Source organism: Crocodylus porosus, unplaced genomic scaffold (assembly GCF_001723895.1).
Source record: "Crocodylus porosus isolate Cpor-Errol unplaced genomic scaffold, CroPor_comp1, whole genome shotgun sequence".
Lineage (NCBI taxonomy): Eukaryota > Metazoa > Chordata > Crocodylia > Crocodylidae > Crocodylus > Crocodylus porosus.
The window spans coordinates 43,378,733-43,391,614 of record NW_017728947.1 but is presented as its reverse complement, the minus strand read 5'-3'; the positions used below and the strand labels follow the sequence as shown (position 1 = coordinate 43,391,614).

Below are 12,882 nucleotides of genomic sequence, written 5' to 3'. Positions count from 1 at the left end.
TCCAAGCATTGCTGCTTTCCAGACTTCTCCTTCCCTTTTGAGTATCTGTTTCAAATTATTTTCCACCACATGTATTAGCTGCATTTTTGTAGGTTGAATCTTAATTTCCTGTCCATATTTCTAATCTGTTAAGATCCCTTTTGTACTACTATTTTATCCTCAGTAGTGGTTGCATTTCTTGTTTTGGTATCATCTGTAGGCTTCTTTAATATGATATATACTCCCTCTTTCAGATTGTTAATGAAGATATTTAACAGGACTGGATCTGACACCGATCCCTGTGGCATCCACTGTATGTCCTCTTCCCCCACAGCTTGATACATTGCCATTTCCCATTACTCTTTGTTTATGGTCCTTCAGTCAGTTTTTGATGCAGGTGTGTCCATATCCAAGCCAATTTGAATTACTTTTGTGAATAGGGTTTAATGCAAAAATATTCCCCCCATTTTAGAGCCTCTCTTGTTCACACTCCCCAAGTACTCTACTTAGCGAAAATGAAGTAAACTTTAAGTACCCCGTTGAAGTAGAAGCATCTCCATTTTGCAGATGAGAAGTAACTTGCTAAGGTGTTGCAGTGAGTCAGGAAGAGAACTGAAATATTAAAATTTTGGGAGGCCTTAATTCTAGTCTTATCTTCTCTTACACAGTGTGAATTTATCATTTGAAGGGAAGTAACTGTTATTCCCACTTGTGAACCATCTGATTCTGGAGACTCTCTAGATATTCCTTTAGCTATTTTCTTCCCCGATAGTTGTTTAGACAAGCTCTTCACTCTTCATTATTCCCTAGTTGCAGGCTCTGGCTTCCACTGAACTTGGTGATATTTTACTCCAGTAAAAGCAGAATTGAACCAAAGTGTTTAACCTTCTTTTGTTTTGTTTTTTTCTTTTTTTTCTTTGATACCTGTTTCTGAAAGACCACCTGCTTCTTGACTACCTTAGTCATGAATTCTAAACCCTCTCTCTTTTTTTTAATTCCTCGTGTCTTTTACCTGTAAGTACTCCCAAGAACCTATCTCCTGTCCCTCTTAAAAAGTAACTCATTTTGAGCATTTGCTGCTCCCTTTCTATCTTTCAAACCTGAATTGTACTCCAGTTGTATTGGTCTTCCATATGTTACAATTCAGACCTGCTGGCATTGGCCCAGTAAGCAGAAGTGTAACATTTATAGAGTATAAGCCTTTTCTGGATTTCCCCTACTGTAGACTGTTGGAGGGTTGGGTTCCCTGCTTAAGGAGGAGAGAGTCTCCATCCATGTCAAGTGCATCTCCTTTTTATAGACTAAAAGTAGTAGAACCTGTAAGTATTAAAAGTTAGCATTCGGGGTGCACTAATAAAGACTTTCTTGGATGATAAAGATAGCTGATTATTAACCAGGGATATTGGCCAATACTGATATGATAAATCAGGGGTTTTCAACCTTTTTAAATAAGTGTATCCCTGGTGGCCCTCTTTTTAAACAGTGTACCCCTGGGCAGGTGGCGAGCAGCTGGACACGGAGTGGGGAGGCTGGCAAGCAGCCAGACATGGAAGGGAGGGGCCTGACAAGTGGCTGGATGTGGAATGGGGGGGCTAGCAAGAGGCCAGACACAGGAGGGGAAAGGGATGGTGAGCGGCCAGATGTGGAAGGTGGTAAACAGCGGCAGCGCGGCATCTGTGCAGCTCATCTCTCACCCTGCCCCAGCCCTGCTTCTGTGAGGCAGTGACGTGGGATGACAGTGCTCTATCCCACCCCTGCGTACCCTCTGGGACCTTTCAAAGTCATCACCCCTGTGATAACTGATATATAGGAATGTAGCCAGGCAGCATAGAGAGTAGCTCCTTGCACGGAAGTCTGTAGAGGGGAAGAGGTGTGGGGGCAGATTGTGGCCCCCATGGTGAGGCAGGGAGAGGGGCAGCAGTTGGGGGTTCTGCTCAGCCACAGTGGTGAACGGGGTGGGGAGTGAGAGAGCCACAGACAGTTCGTCCAGAGGATCAGTGTCCCAGTGCTTAAAAATGGCAGCGGGGGGTGCTTGAACTAAAGCTCAGTGAATGAGATTTAGTTCAAGTGCAGCCACCACCATTTTTAAGCATGGGAATGCTTTTAACCAGAGCTGAGCAGGGTGAGGGCAGATGTGGGCTGCTCACTGGGCTCGGGGCTCTCTGCCCTGCTGCCTTTTCCCTTGGGAGCCTTGCCCTGGCTGCATGCCCCCTGCCTGCCTGGCAGCAGGAGGCACAACTCACCACCCCCACACACAGCAGACAGACCTGCATCCACCCTGTGCATAAATGGGGGGAAGAAGGGGCACATGCAGCCTGCAGCTCCATCCCACTCCCTGCCCTGGCCCTGGGTCTCATTCACTGCTCTGGCTGGACAGCACCCCCAGCCCTGCCCCTGTCCCGCTGTCTCCCTCACCATAAGGGCCCCAATCTTCCCCCCCCATGCCGCTGCCCAGCCCCATGCCCCTTTCCCTCCGCCGACTTACCTGCAGGGAGCTGCTCTCCATATTTTCCAGCTGCATTCCTGGCCACATGCATGCACATGGCATCTGGGGCCCCCTGCCAGAAGGCATATTGTATTTATCAGTTAACATTATTGCCTACATTGGCCAAAAGAAGCTGATAGCCAATCATGTTAATTTTCCTTTTATCAGAGCCAGTCTGATACGACACCGATAGGTCAGTGCACATCCTTATTGAGATTCCCCTCCCCCCACACCTCTTCAAAGTAAATGAAGCAAAACCTGTGATATCTGCCAAAATTGAGGCCTTGAAATTTGGCACTTGAAGCCACTTAAGCTACCAGCCTGTTCCAACAACTGGCACTTGAAGAAGTTAATATAACTTGCATTCTAGTTAGGTGTCTGATCCCTGGAGGGTAGATGATACCCAGTCAAATTCAGATTCTCTCGTCATTAAAAAAAAAAAAAAAAAATCTTGTTGGCTTTTGTCAGTGAGTGGTGCCCTTTCTGACATCAGAATGTCATGGTACAATATTGCAAGGGGCAAAGATTCTTTTTTAGGTGACTGTACTTTACTTCAGTTAACCTGAAGAAGAGCACCCTGCATTTAAAAGCTTGTCTAATTCTGTCCCAACCATGCAGTTAGTCCAGTAAAAGAGATCACCCACGGAAATCCTTTCCTCTTATATAATTCCTGGACCATCATAGCTACAATCTCATTAACAGTGCCATGGTGTAATTTTGGTCTCTTCCGTGTCTCCTGTAACAACTTACTACTTAAACAGTGGTCAGCAAATTGCTCTTCTAAAGCTTGATTAACTGTACTTTCTTGGTGGAAACTGCATTTTCGATAAAGGAGAGAAATCTAAATTCTTCAGTTATGGACAAGCAAAGGAAGAGTAGTCGTTTACTGTTGAAAAAGATTCAGGGATGTTACATCCTACAGCCCAAGGGAATTTTTTGTCCAGCCTAACTATGATCAGGACAGTTCTGCTGCCCATACATCAAGTGGCTAACTGCCCGATAGGAATACATATCTTAGCCCTGTTCGTACCCTTTGAGTATTTGTAGAATGTTGTCTGACTCCATGTCTGTGCCAGCAGTGGTCAATGTCACACCCTCCCAAAGAGATTTTACACACAAAACTTTAATCCTTGCCCATAAATTGGTCCCTTTACTTTGTGATTGGCCTTAAAAACTATAATGGAATGATGAGTTCTGGATGATGCATCTCATTAGTCTTTACCCATGGTGATGAGGGGAAGAAACCCCAGACCCATACACAGTGTTGGACCTCAGTTTCCAGATGTTTGTGATTTTCAACTAGAAGGCTTTGCAGATAATAAATCCCGGTAGATAAATAGAGTGTAAGAAGTGGTATTGGGACGGAGGGGGATGCAGAAAAGCTTGGAGCTCTATCATTTGTTTCTAGGAGTGAGGAAGATGGACGTTTATGGGAGGACAAGCCTTCATTGTCATTACAGTGCTGCTTTTGGACCCCAGGTTACGGTGTTTTATATTCACCTTGAGGGTTATCCTCAGCCAACCCAAGCCACATGGGCCTCCCTTCCTCATCTATAGCCAGCAACCAAAGCTGAGCTCTTCTGGGTGGTAATCTTTTCTCCTGGGTCTGTCACTACTTATTGGCAATAGAGAAAGGAAGTGGCATGTTGTAGAAAGGATGGAAATAAAAAATGGGGAATTGTGGGATTACACATGAACTTGAGGCCCTCCTCCATATCTTTTGTGAGCTGAGTGTCACCCAATTTCAAAAACTAATTTTATGGATTACAATGCTTACCTCCTTGCAGAGGGAATGGGCTATTGCCCAGGCAGGGACAAGCCTGAACCTTTTCTTATCTGCTTAGTTTAGCTACTTATACCTCTACATCCTAGTTGAGAATCATTGCCCTATTAGTATGTATGTGGTCTAATATTCATGGCAGCATCATTCCATGTTGCATCTTTGGCATATGTCCTTTCAAAGCAACTTTGGCCTCACTGAAGGATTACCAGAAAATTTCTTCCCTTCTGGTTTAGAAATTCACTCTGAACCTGGCAAGCTGGCCATCCAACCTTTGATAGTACCTTCTGTAGATGGGGGACTTCATAAAGCAGCACTCTATGAAAGATGGCCTAGGAACATATTAGAATTGAGAACAGCCACATAAACCTTGTTCTTGCAGAGACTTGAATTAAAAATATACCTATGTCTGAAAGGGAAAATGCCATGGGAACTTAAATCAAGTAATGTACTTTAATCTCTTGCGAAAAGTAGTACCTCCAGTAACATAGGAGGCTGCAAAGTTTAGTTTAGTTGATCATATTCTGCCTATTTAAATTTCCTTGTAGTTTCAGTGGCTAGTTATATTTGTGGCAGATGTAGACCTGTTCTGTAATAATCTAGGAAGTATTGAGATGTAATCATTTTATGCACATTGTATGTGTCCTGGTCAGTGAGCTGAAGTTGTTGTACATTGAGCATTTTCTAGGTTAATATAGTAATCTAATTTAATAGGGATCTAGGGGGAAAAGATCAGCAAAGAAGCAACCCCCCAGTAAACATTGGCCGGGACAGTTACAGGTTTCAGCCTAAAGTAACATAGCTGTTCTGCCAGGCTCGAGGCCTAAAGATGAAAAGGATGCAACACAGTTTAACCCTCTCAGGAGAGGAAGGGGAAATCATATGTCAGGCGTTAACCAGGGGGGCAGGGTGACATAGAGAAACTCTGAAGAAGTTGGTCCTGTCACACTGAAATCAGGGCAATGGTAAGTTTTAAGTAGGTAAGCTTGCATAGAGACCGAATTGTTTTTAAGATCTCATTGTTTTTCCTCTGTAATACTTTGCTTTAAGAAAGCTCACTGTTGGATAGTATTCTCAGTACTTCTGGAAGGAATAGATGTTCAGGTGTGGTGGGTAATGATCAGGGATCCTGGTTTTCTCTGATTAAAAAAAAAAAAATCCCCAATTTTTGGACAAAAAATGTAACCCAAAATCCCCATTTTTCCATGATTTAAAATGAAACACCGCTATATGTATTCTAACATTATAAAAGCCTAAATCTGTCCGTCTGTCCATAATGCTTTATTCGCATGCTGATTGGCTGCCTTGGCAGCAAATCAGAGTGCCCTATGCAGAGGGACAGACAGCTGAGCACCACCATGACAGTGGGGTCTGAGGGGCTGGAGGGGAAGCAGCGCAGGAGGCAGGGAGCAGCCTGTAGTGATGGGGAGGGGGAGGGGTGGAGCGCCCTGGCCCTGACCTGAAGCAGCGGGGGAGGGGGGGAGCAGCCCAGGACCTGGACCTGGCATGAAGTGGTTGGGAGGAGGCAGGAAATGGCCTTGGTCCCAGCCCAAAGCGGCAGAGGGGAGAGAGGCAGAGGGGAGAGAGAGAATGGCTCTGGCCCTGGCCCCGGCCTGAGGTGTGATGGGGGCGGGGAAGGGATGCAGGCTCCCCCTCCCCGCCCCCCGTCATTCTTGATGGACACTTGGCTAGTATCTATATATCAGTGTCATTACATTTTAATCACAGAAAAATGTGGATTCTGCGTTACTTTTTTTAAATCTGAAAATAGGCAGGGATGTGGGTTTTTTTGTTTGTTTATTCCCCCTGCCTCCTTCCTCCCCCCCCCCCACGGGATCCCTGGTAATAATGGCTGATTGCAACCCAGAGCTTGTTTGAGACTTGTGAGATTGACATAAGAGTCTCATGGCCTTAGACCTCCTGAGCTGACAGAGATGTAAGCGGAGACCAGGAAGGGTTAGAAGTGCAGTTAGCCCAGTAATGGTGATGATGTTTTTTGGCAGATGTCGACCTGTTCTGTAATGATTTAGGAAATATTGATGTTTCAGTTCCAGAGTAAGAGATTTTAAAATTCTGTTAACAAGTTTTCATCTTGCTTCATAGAAGTGATTCCTGCATACAAAGAGTAAGTAAAGAGTCTTTGTTTTCTTCATGTTTAAAGATTCTAGGGAAATGTTTGGCACAGTCTAGGTTGGTGACACCTGGGTTTAAACCCTCATTTAAAAGAATCCGCACTAGCCCAAGTGAGTCGCACTCTAACGTGGTCACAGGTAGATGGTGGTTCCCCCTCCCCCCACACACTTGATTGCTGATACGGTTGCCTGAAAGACAGGCACTCTGACTTCCTGCCCATTTCCGGATTCCCCCCCAATTCCCTGGGATTGAAACATGAAACAAGGGTCGTGTTCCACGCTGAGATGCACTTGGTTAGTCTCCTATTGCACTTGACCTATTTTTAGAGAGAACACTCACTAGCAAAGAATAAGGCTTCATTGAGTACTCTCATACCAACTGTCTTCCCTTTTTTGCCTGAAGGTGATCTGGAGCTCTGGAGAAAACATTACTCTAATCTTTACTTGTCCTGGGTGTCTGATTTCTTGATTTCTGAGCATGCTGTGAGTGTGAGAGAGGATAAAGCAGTTAGTGTGGGATGCTGAGGGTGAAATTCCAACCCCATTGAAATCTATGGTAAAATTCCTTTTGACTGCAGTAAGCCTGGAATTTCATCCTGTGTATTTATAAAGGCAGTGGAGAGAAGAGAGAGGAGGGCAGATCCTGTCCTTCTAGAGTTAGTTCTTTGATACCAGTTGAATGCTTTACACAATTATAATTTCAGACGAGCCTGATTCCCAGTGTGGGACAGAGGTCCTGTAGTAACTGTATAGGAATGCAGTGTCCTCTGCTTGTAAATTTGTCAGCATAAGGTAATCTAGGATTTGTAAAATGCATTATTAAAATTTAAAGGTCTCAAGCCACATCACATTAGATTGCTGAAGGTCCTAAAGCTATTTTATGTGTAGGCTTGGGGCAACTGAAGTGTATGTAACTGTAGAACAGACTCCAGTACATAAAGCAAAGAGATGGTTATGTTATCCAAATGCCTTCAGCTCACATCAGTGACTGTAGTATGATCAGATGCTAGCCAGAGACAGTGACTGACTTAACAATGTATACTGGGGCAAAGGAGCATTTTCAGAATAAAATCGTCTGTAATAAGTTACGAAAGCTAATCCCAGATTTTAACTCTCAAAGATAACAATACTTTAGGAATAGAGTAGTCTAGGTTGCATCATGTAGAGTTCTCAGTGTTATTGGTAATTCCCTTTCAGCTTTTTACTAAGCCCTGATATACCACCATCCTGATATTTTATAGCTATATCAGCACCAGTACCAATCTCTGTCTCTATTTTTCTCTCCTCTCTCTATATTTGTCTAAAAATAATAAATTATGGAGTTAGCTGCATTAACACTTGGTTCACTTGTTATTGGCAGATACCATCTTAGCACATGGCTGGGCCTAGGGTGAGTTTGAGTCAGCCAAATGGGGGGAACAGATGATGCTGAAATCTTAAGTCCCATAGTCCCATCCACTTTTCTTTGCCTCCTAGATTGTTACTCTATGAGAAAGTGAACCTGGAAGTGCTGCTGTGTTTTCCACTGGAGCAGCATGGGAAGCTGAGATGTTGCTGGGTATTATTAGACAAGATGGTAGAATAACTGGTAGGAGCTGAGTGATGGTGACTTTGAAGAGTGCACAGAGGAAGGACAGCTTGAGAACGTGGAGACAAAGAGCAGGAAGTTGTGTCTTTCTAGGCAATGGCAAATTCTCAGCAGTTTGTAATGCATTTTCCTATGCTGTCACTTTTGAGTGTTGTTGCTTTCTGCTTGGTGACAGCTGCCAATCAGTTTTGGAGAGGAAGGGGAAAAACTTGTCTCTTTCCCCCACTTCCCCTTCCCTCCCCTGTTCTCTGTTCATGCATTCTGTTAAAGAATGCCTGGAAGTATTTAATTTTAAAAAATGCGTGCAATTCAGGTCTGGTCAAAGTTGCTTTTCTTTTAAAGGGTGTGTGGAGCATTAGTAGACATGAATTCAGGTAGCAAGGAACTTCCATTCCTTCTGTAGCTGATTTGAAGTCAGCACTGCTAAAATCTGCTGATCTTTGTTTTGTGTTCCTCTGACTTGATTTGGAGTGCTGCATGTGTGGGAGGGGGCCAGGATATCTGCAGCTAGTGTTCAATATTTTCAGCTCCAAATGACCAAAAACAGCAGGCATCCCACCACTAAAACTCACAAGAGTTGCTTACAATTACAAGATTTGAAAAATTAATAAATGGCACTTCTTGTCTGCCTTCAGGTTTCAGCCTGGCCTCAGTTTGTGTGTGGTCATCTTAGGTTTGAAAATCAACTTTAAATACACGCACATAAATGCAAGCTTCCCTGTTCTCTGCTTAGATGGAGACTGCTTGCTCTTTCCAGTCACTGAAGCATGGTGTGCTGTCCCCCCTCCAAGCTTGCCAGGATAAATAGCTGTCCCTTGCATCCTGCCTCCATGCTCTTCTCCAATTTACTGTCATGCCTGCCCCGACATTCACTTGCCTTCTGAAATTCCCTTCCCTTCCTCTCTTACAGCTCTTACTCATCCTGTGCTGTCTCTCTCGTACGCCTCATTGCCTTGCATGCCACCCTACAATCTCTCTCCTGATTCTCACGTTCTCCTGACTCCTCATTTCCCCTCACGTTTCCAGTGTAGTTGGCCCAAAATACTGTGAAATTACAAAAACAAAACAAAGATTGTTTCTTTTTCTCCCTCCGCCGCCTTCTTTCTACATTGAGGGATAGAACTTTGAGGGGGGGAAAGTATCCTGGAAGCTGAGATCCGTGAATAATCTTAGTAGCTAGGGCTTTAAGTAAAGCGGTCAGCCATCACAAGAGTTGGCAGCACTATCTTACCAAGTAGAGTGTCATTCCATGCTACCAGTATAGTTTTGTCCCCCCTACCCCTCTATTTTCCTGGAAGGTGATGATTCTTATTGGGCATGTCTACATTATCTTGAGACTCTAGCAAGAGCAGCCCCATGTGTTGAATTTAGGTACCCCTAGTATTAGACTTCTTTGCTGATGTTTGTTTGTTTGTTTGTTTGTTTGTTTGTTTTTTGGAGACTTTGTCCAACCATTCCTGTTCTGTATGCTTCAAACCTGGAACTGAGGCAGTAACTGAGGGTGCTTCAGAGATGGAGGCTGTTGCCAACTGTGACAAGACGTTTTCATTCTCAGTTCATAGAAATCAAAGGTGGTAATGGCCTGCAAAACTATCGTCCAGTCATTAACTGGCAGCAAGTGTAGGAAGTTCCCCAATCCGATCTGCAGGACTTTGCTTTTCGTCTGGTCTTAGGACAGCATTTCTCAATGTGTGGGTCACAAAAATAGACAAAAGAGTTGTGAACAAACGTTAAAAATGGATTCTCCTTTAAAGGAGAAACATGGAAAACTATGGCTTTTCCTTTGCAGGTTGGCAGAGTTCCAGCCTGCAAGGTGCTGCTTGGGGCCCCCATGCCACACCCACCCTATCCTGCCCCCCACACTGGTGATGGGGGGGAGGGGGACAGGGGAATGAGGGGCATTTGGTTGGGACTTGGCCATCAATGTTTACAGATGGGTCCTGGTACAAAAAAAGGTTGAGAACCGTTGTCCTAGAAGACAGGGTTCCCACCCTGACTTACAGGAGATGGTGCCACAGCCTCATACTTTTTCATGTAACAAATTTTCCCAGAGATTCAGGCCACAATTACTTCAATTTAGTTTCATCTTAGATGAAAATCCTTTATTTGTCTCTTGACAATGCTATAGATTAATCACCACAGGCCATTGGGAGTTGATGGGTTGTTCTCATTGGAGTCTGAAATTGTTTAGGCTCTGTGGTATAAAAGCTCAGCAGCTAGAGGGCTCAGGCATGGGGAAAAGTCCTGATGATTATCTGTACATTGTGCTCTGATGCCCCTTTTATTGTGTAGTTGGGCAGTTGGCATACGAGCTATAGAAATATCCGTAAGGGTCTGGTAGGAGGGATTGTATTAATGTTGTGAATAGAGGCCCTGATGATAAGACAGCAGTTACAGCTGAATTCATGTAACTCCCCATATTGGTCTGCTATGCTGATTTGTAGGCTCCTTTTTGGCTTCTTATTGTGCTGTTCCCTTTGGAATTTGTGCAGTGCTGGGTCTTCCTGATTCAGTATTGGAAGGATGAAGGGTGATTTTCTAATGGGTCATACATCTGTGTGCATATCTATGTGTGCATTGTGTATATGAGGGCTATTTATTATGTGATTTTAAATCTGGTTCTCTTACTCACTTTAAAACAGTGGAGCCCCTCTTTCTTTTGTAACATCTGATTATTTTTTATCTCTCTCTGTCTCTGCAGGTGTAACAAGCAGCACTGAATGTTCCTGTGGACGCAATCACTTTACTTGTGCTGTCAGTGCATTTGGCGAGTGTACATGCATCCCTGCTCAATGGCAATGTGATGGTGACAATGACTGTGGGGATCACAGCGATGAAGATGGTTGCAGTAAGGAAACAACTCCTGAATATGTTTTTGTGCATGCTTGTGCACATGTGTGTTTGTGAATACATGTGTGCATATATGTGTACACATGCTTGTGCTGACTGAATGTTTTAAATCTGTGTCTGATTTAGGAGTTAGAATGGGTTTTTGTTTTGGTCTGCTTCCCAGATGCTATCTATCCTTGCTGACAGTTTCTATGGGTAGAAGCTGAATAGAAGGCAGCTTCTGGTCTAGGTAGCCTGGGATGGGAATTTGACAGCTGTCTGTCTAGATAGCCTGGGATGGGAATAACAACAGGAGCTGTGAGTGAGGATTAAGGTCATGGGTGGAGGCTTGCTCTGGACTATGTTTGGGTTCAATTCCCAGCTTGTGTTTTTTACTTGATTTGAACCTATGTGAGCAGGAAACAAATACATTTTTAAAATAAAATTTAAAACAACTGTAAGCTGTGGCACTCCAAATGAACTTCCTTGTCTCCGCTTCTTCCCTCCGCTCCATTCCCTGCAAATCAGTCCTCTTTGCATAGCCCATCTCTTCACGAGTTGGCTCTTTGCTCTGCTGTTCTGTGAGCCACAGTGACCCTAGGTTTAACAGATTATTCTTTTCCCATTTACCATAAGAGCTGATGGAGTCTGCTAAGGTACTTGAACTGACAGCTACAAAATGTTAGACATTGGCCCTGTGATAGCCAGCATCCACTGGCATAGGGCACAATGCAAGCTACATTGCTCCCTTTGAGGATTGTTTGTGGATGTGCCTGAAAGGAATTTTTGTGCCCATTAAACTGATTACTGTAGCTGAACTATACATGTGGAGAACATGAATGAGTAGGCTCTGTGGATGGGTGTGTTCTGGATTAGTATCCCCCACCCAGCCTCTGGGCTGTGGTGTTTATTAACTTGACTGCTCTGTGAGGAGGAAAGTAAAGCTGCCCTTCTAGGTTATGCTCCCGTCACTCATTCCATTCTTGCTGTGGGATCCTTTTAAGAGAGGTCATCTGACAGCGGATTTGTCCCATGGCTGTGCATTCAGATATGGAGTTGGATTCCTAGTGGGCCTAGCAAGAAGCAAATGAACTAGAACAGAAAATTCTCTCCCTGGGGCCGCAAGGAAATAAAACTGCTTCCTTACTCATCCGCTGAGATTTCACATATTTCAATGGGAAATAAAAAAACTCAACATGAAAGAACCAATTTTCTTCAAAGGCCTTGTACCCATGGGGTATATGGGCCTCTCCAACTGGAGTTAGGGGTGAGAAATCTTCATTTAATTAGACATGATTTGTGTTTACCCTCTCTTTCCCTGTTTCCATTCTTTTTGACATTTGTGAAGTAGAGCGATTCACTCGTCTCTCTGGAAGGGAGTGTTGAGGAATCCTCCTTTTTCTCTGCTTGGTTGTAAGAATTCAGCATAGCTGTACATAGAAACCTCCCTACTTTGATTCCTATAGTTCTTCCCGGAACATTTAAAATCATGGACAACTGTAAGAGGAAAAATAGCTTTCTTTTTCCAGACTGAGAGGATAGCAGGATTGTGATAAAAGGTGGCCAGTCAGAAGGGAACCCTGTGCCAAAAACAAGGAAATAATTGGAAACAATAGCTAGAGATACCCCAGGGCTAAAGGGATGAAACGTGTTTAACCCTCAGGACTGGACACAGGAAGGAAAGTACAGAATCTTAGGGTGGCATTTTAGAGACAAACCTATCCTGGTATATGGGCAACCCCCAACCTCAAAGTGAGCACAGACCATATCATTGCTGAACCAAATATAACATCCAGGTTTCATTCACTTGTTCCACCAGCATGTCACATATGCCATCACCAGGGACCCAGGTTTTCTGTTTGCTGCAGAAAAATGCATATGTTTCTCTTTTAGTGGAGAAAAAAGTGGAAAACCATGGGTTTCCACTTTCAGGCTGGCAAAGTTCCAGCCTTCAAGGGGCTGCTTGGGGCTGTGGGGAGCAGGTGGAAAGTGTTCAGACAGGGGGTACCACATGCACAGATGCACATGACAGCCAGGCAGTGGTGGAGAGCAGCTCCCTATAGGTAAGCCTGTGGGGGAGGGGGCACTG

At 44.2% G+C, this 12,882-nt stretch overlaps 1 protein-coding gene across 2 annotated transcripts in view; it reads left to right on the top strand.

Moving 5' to 3' along the window:
• LRP4 (LDL receptor related protein 4) overlaps positions 1 to 12,882 on the top strand; it is a 113,919-nt gene that overhangs the window by 41,869 nt on the left and 59,168 nt on the right. For both annotated transcript variants that reach the window (XM_019551577.1, XM_019551576.1), the window contains exon 2: positions 10,666 to 10,812. In XM_019551577.1, the coding sequence (XP_019407122.1) occupies positions 10,666 to 10,812 (147 nt within the window). The remainder of the gene's footprint in view (positions 1 to 10,665; positions 10,813 to 12,882) is intronic.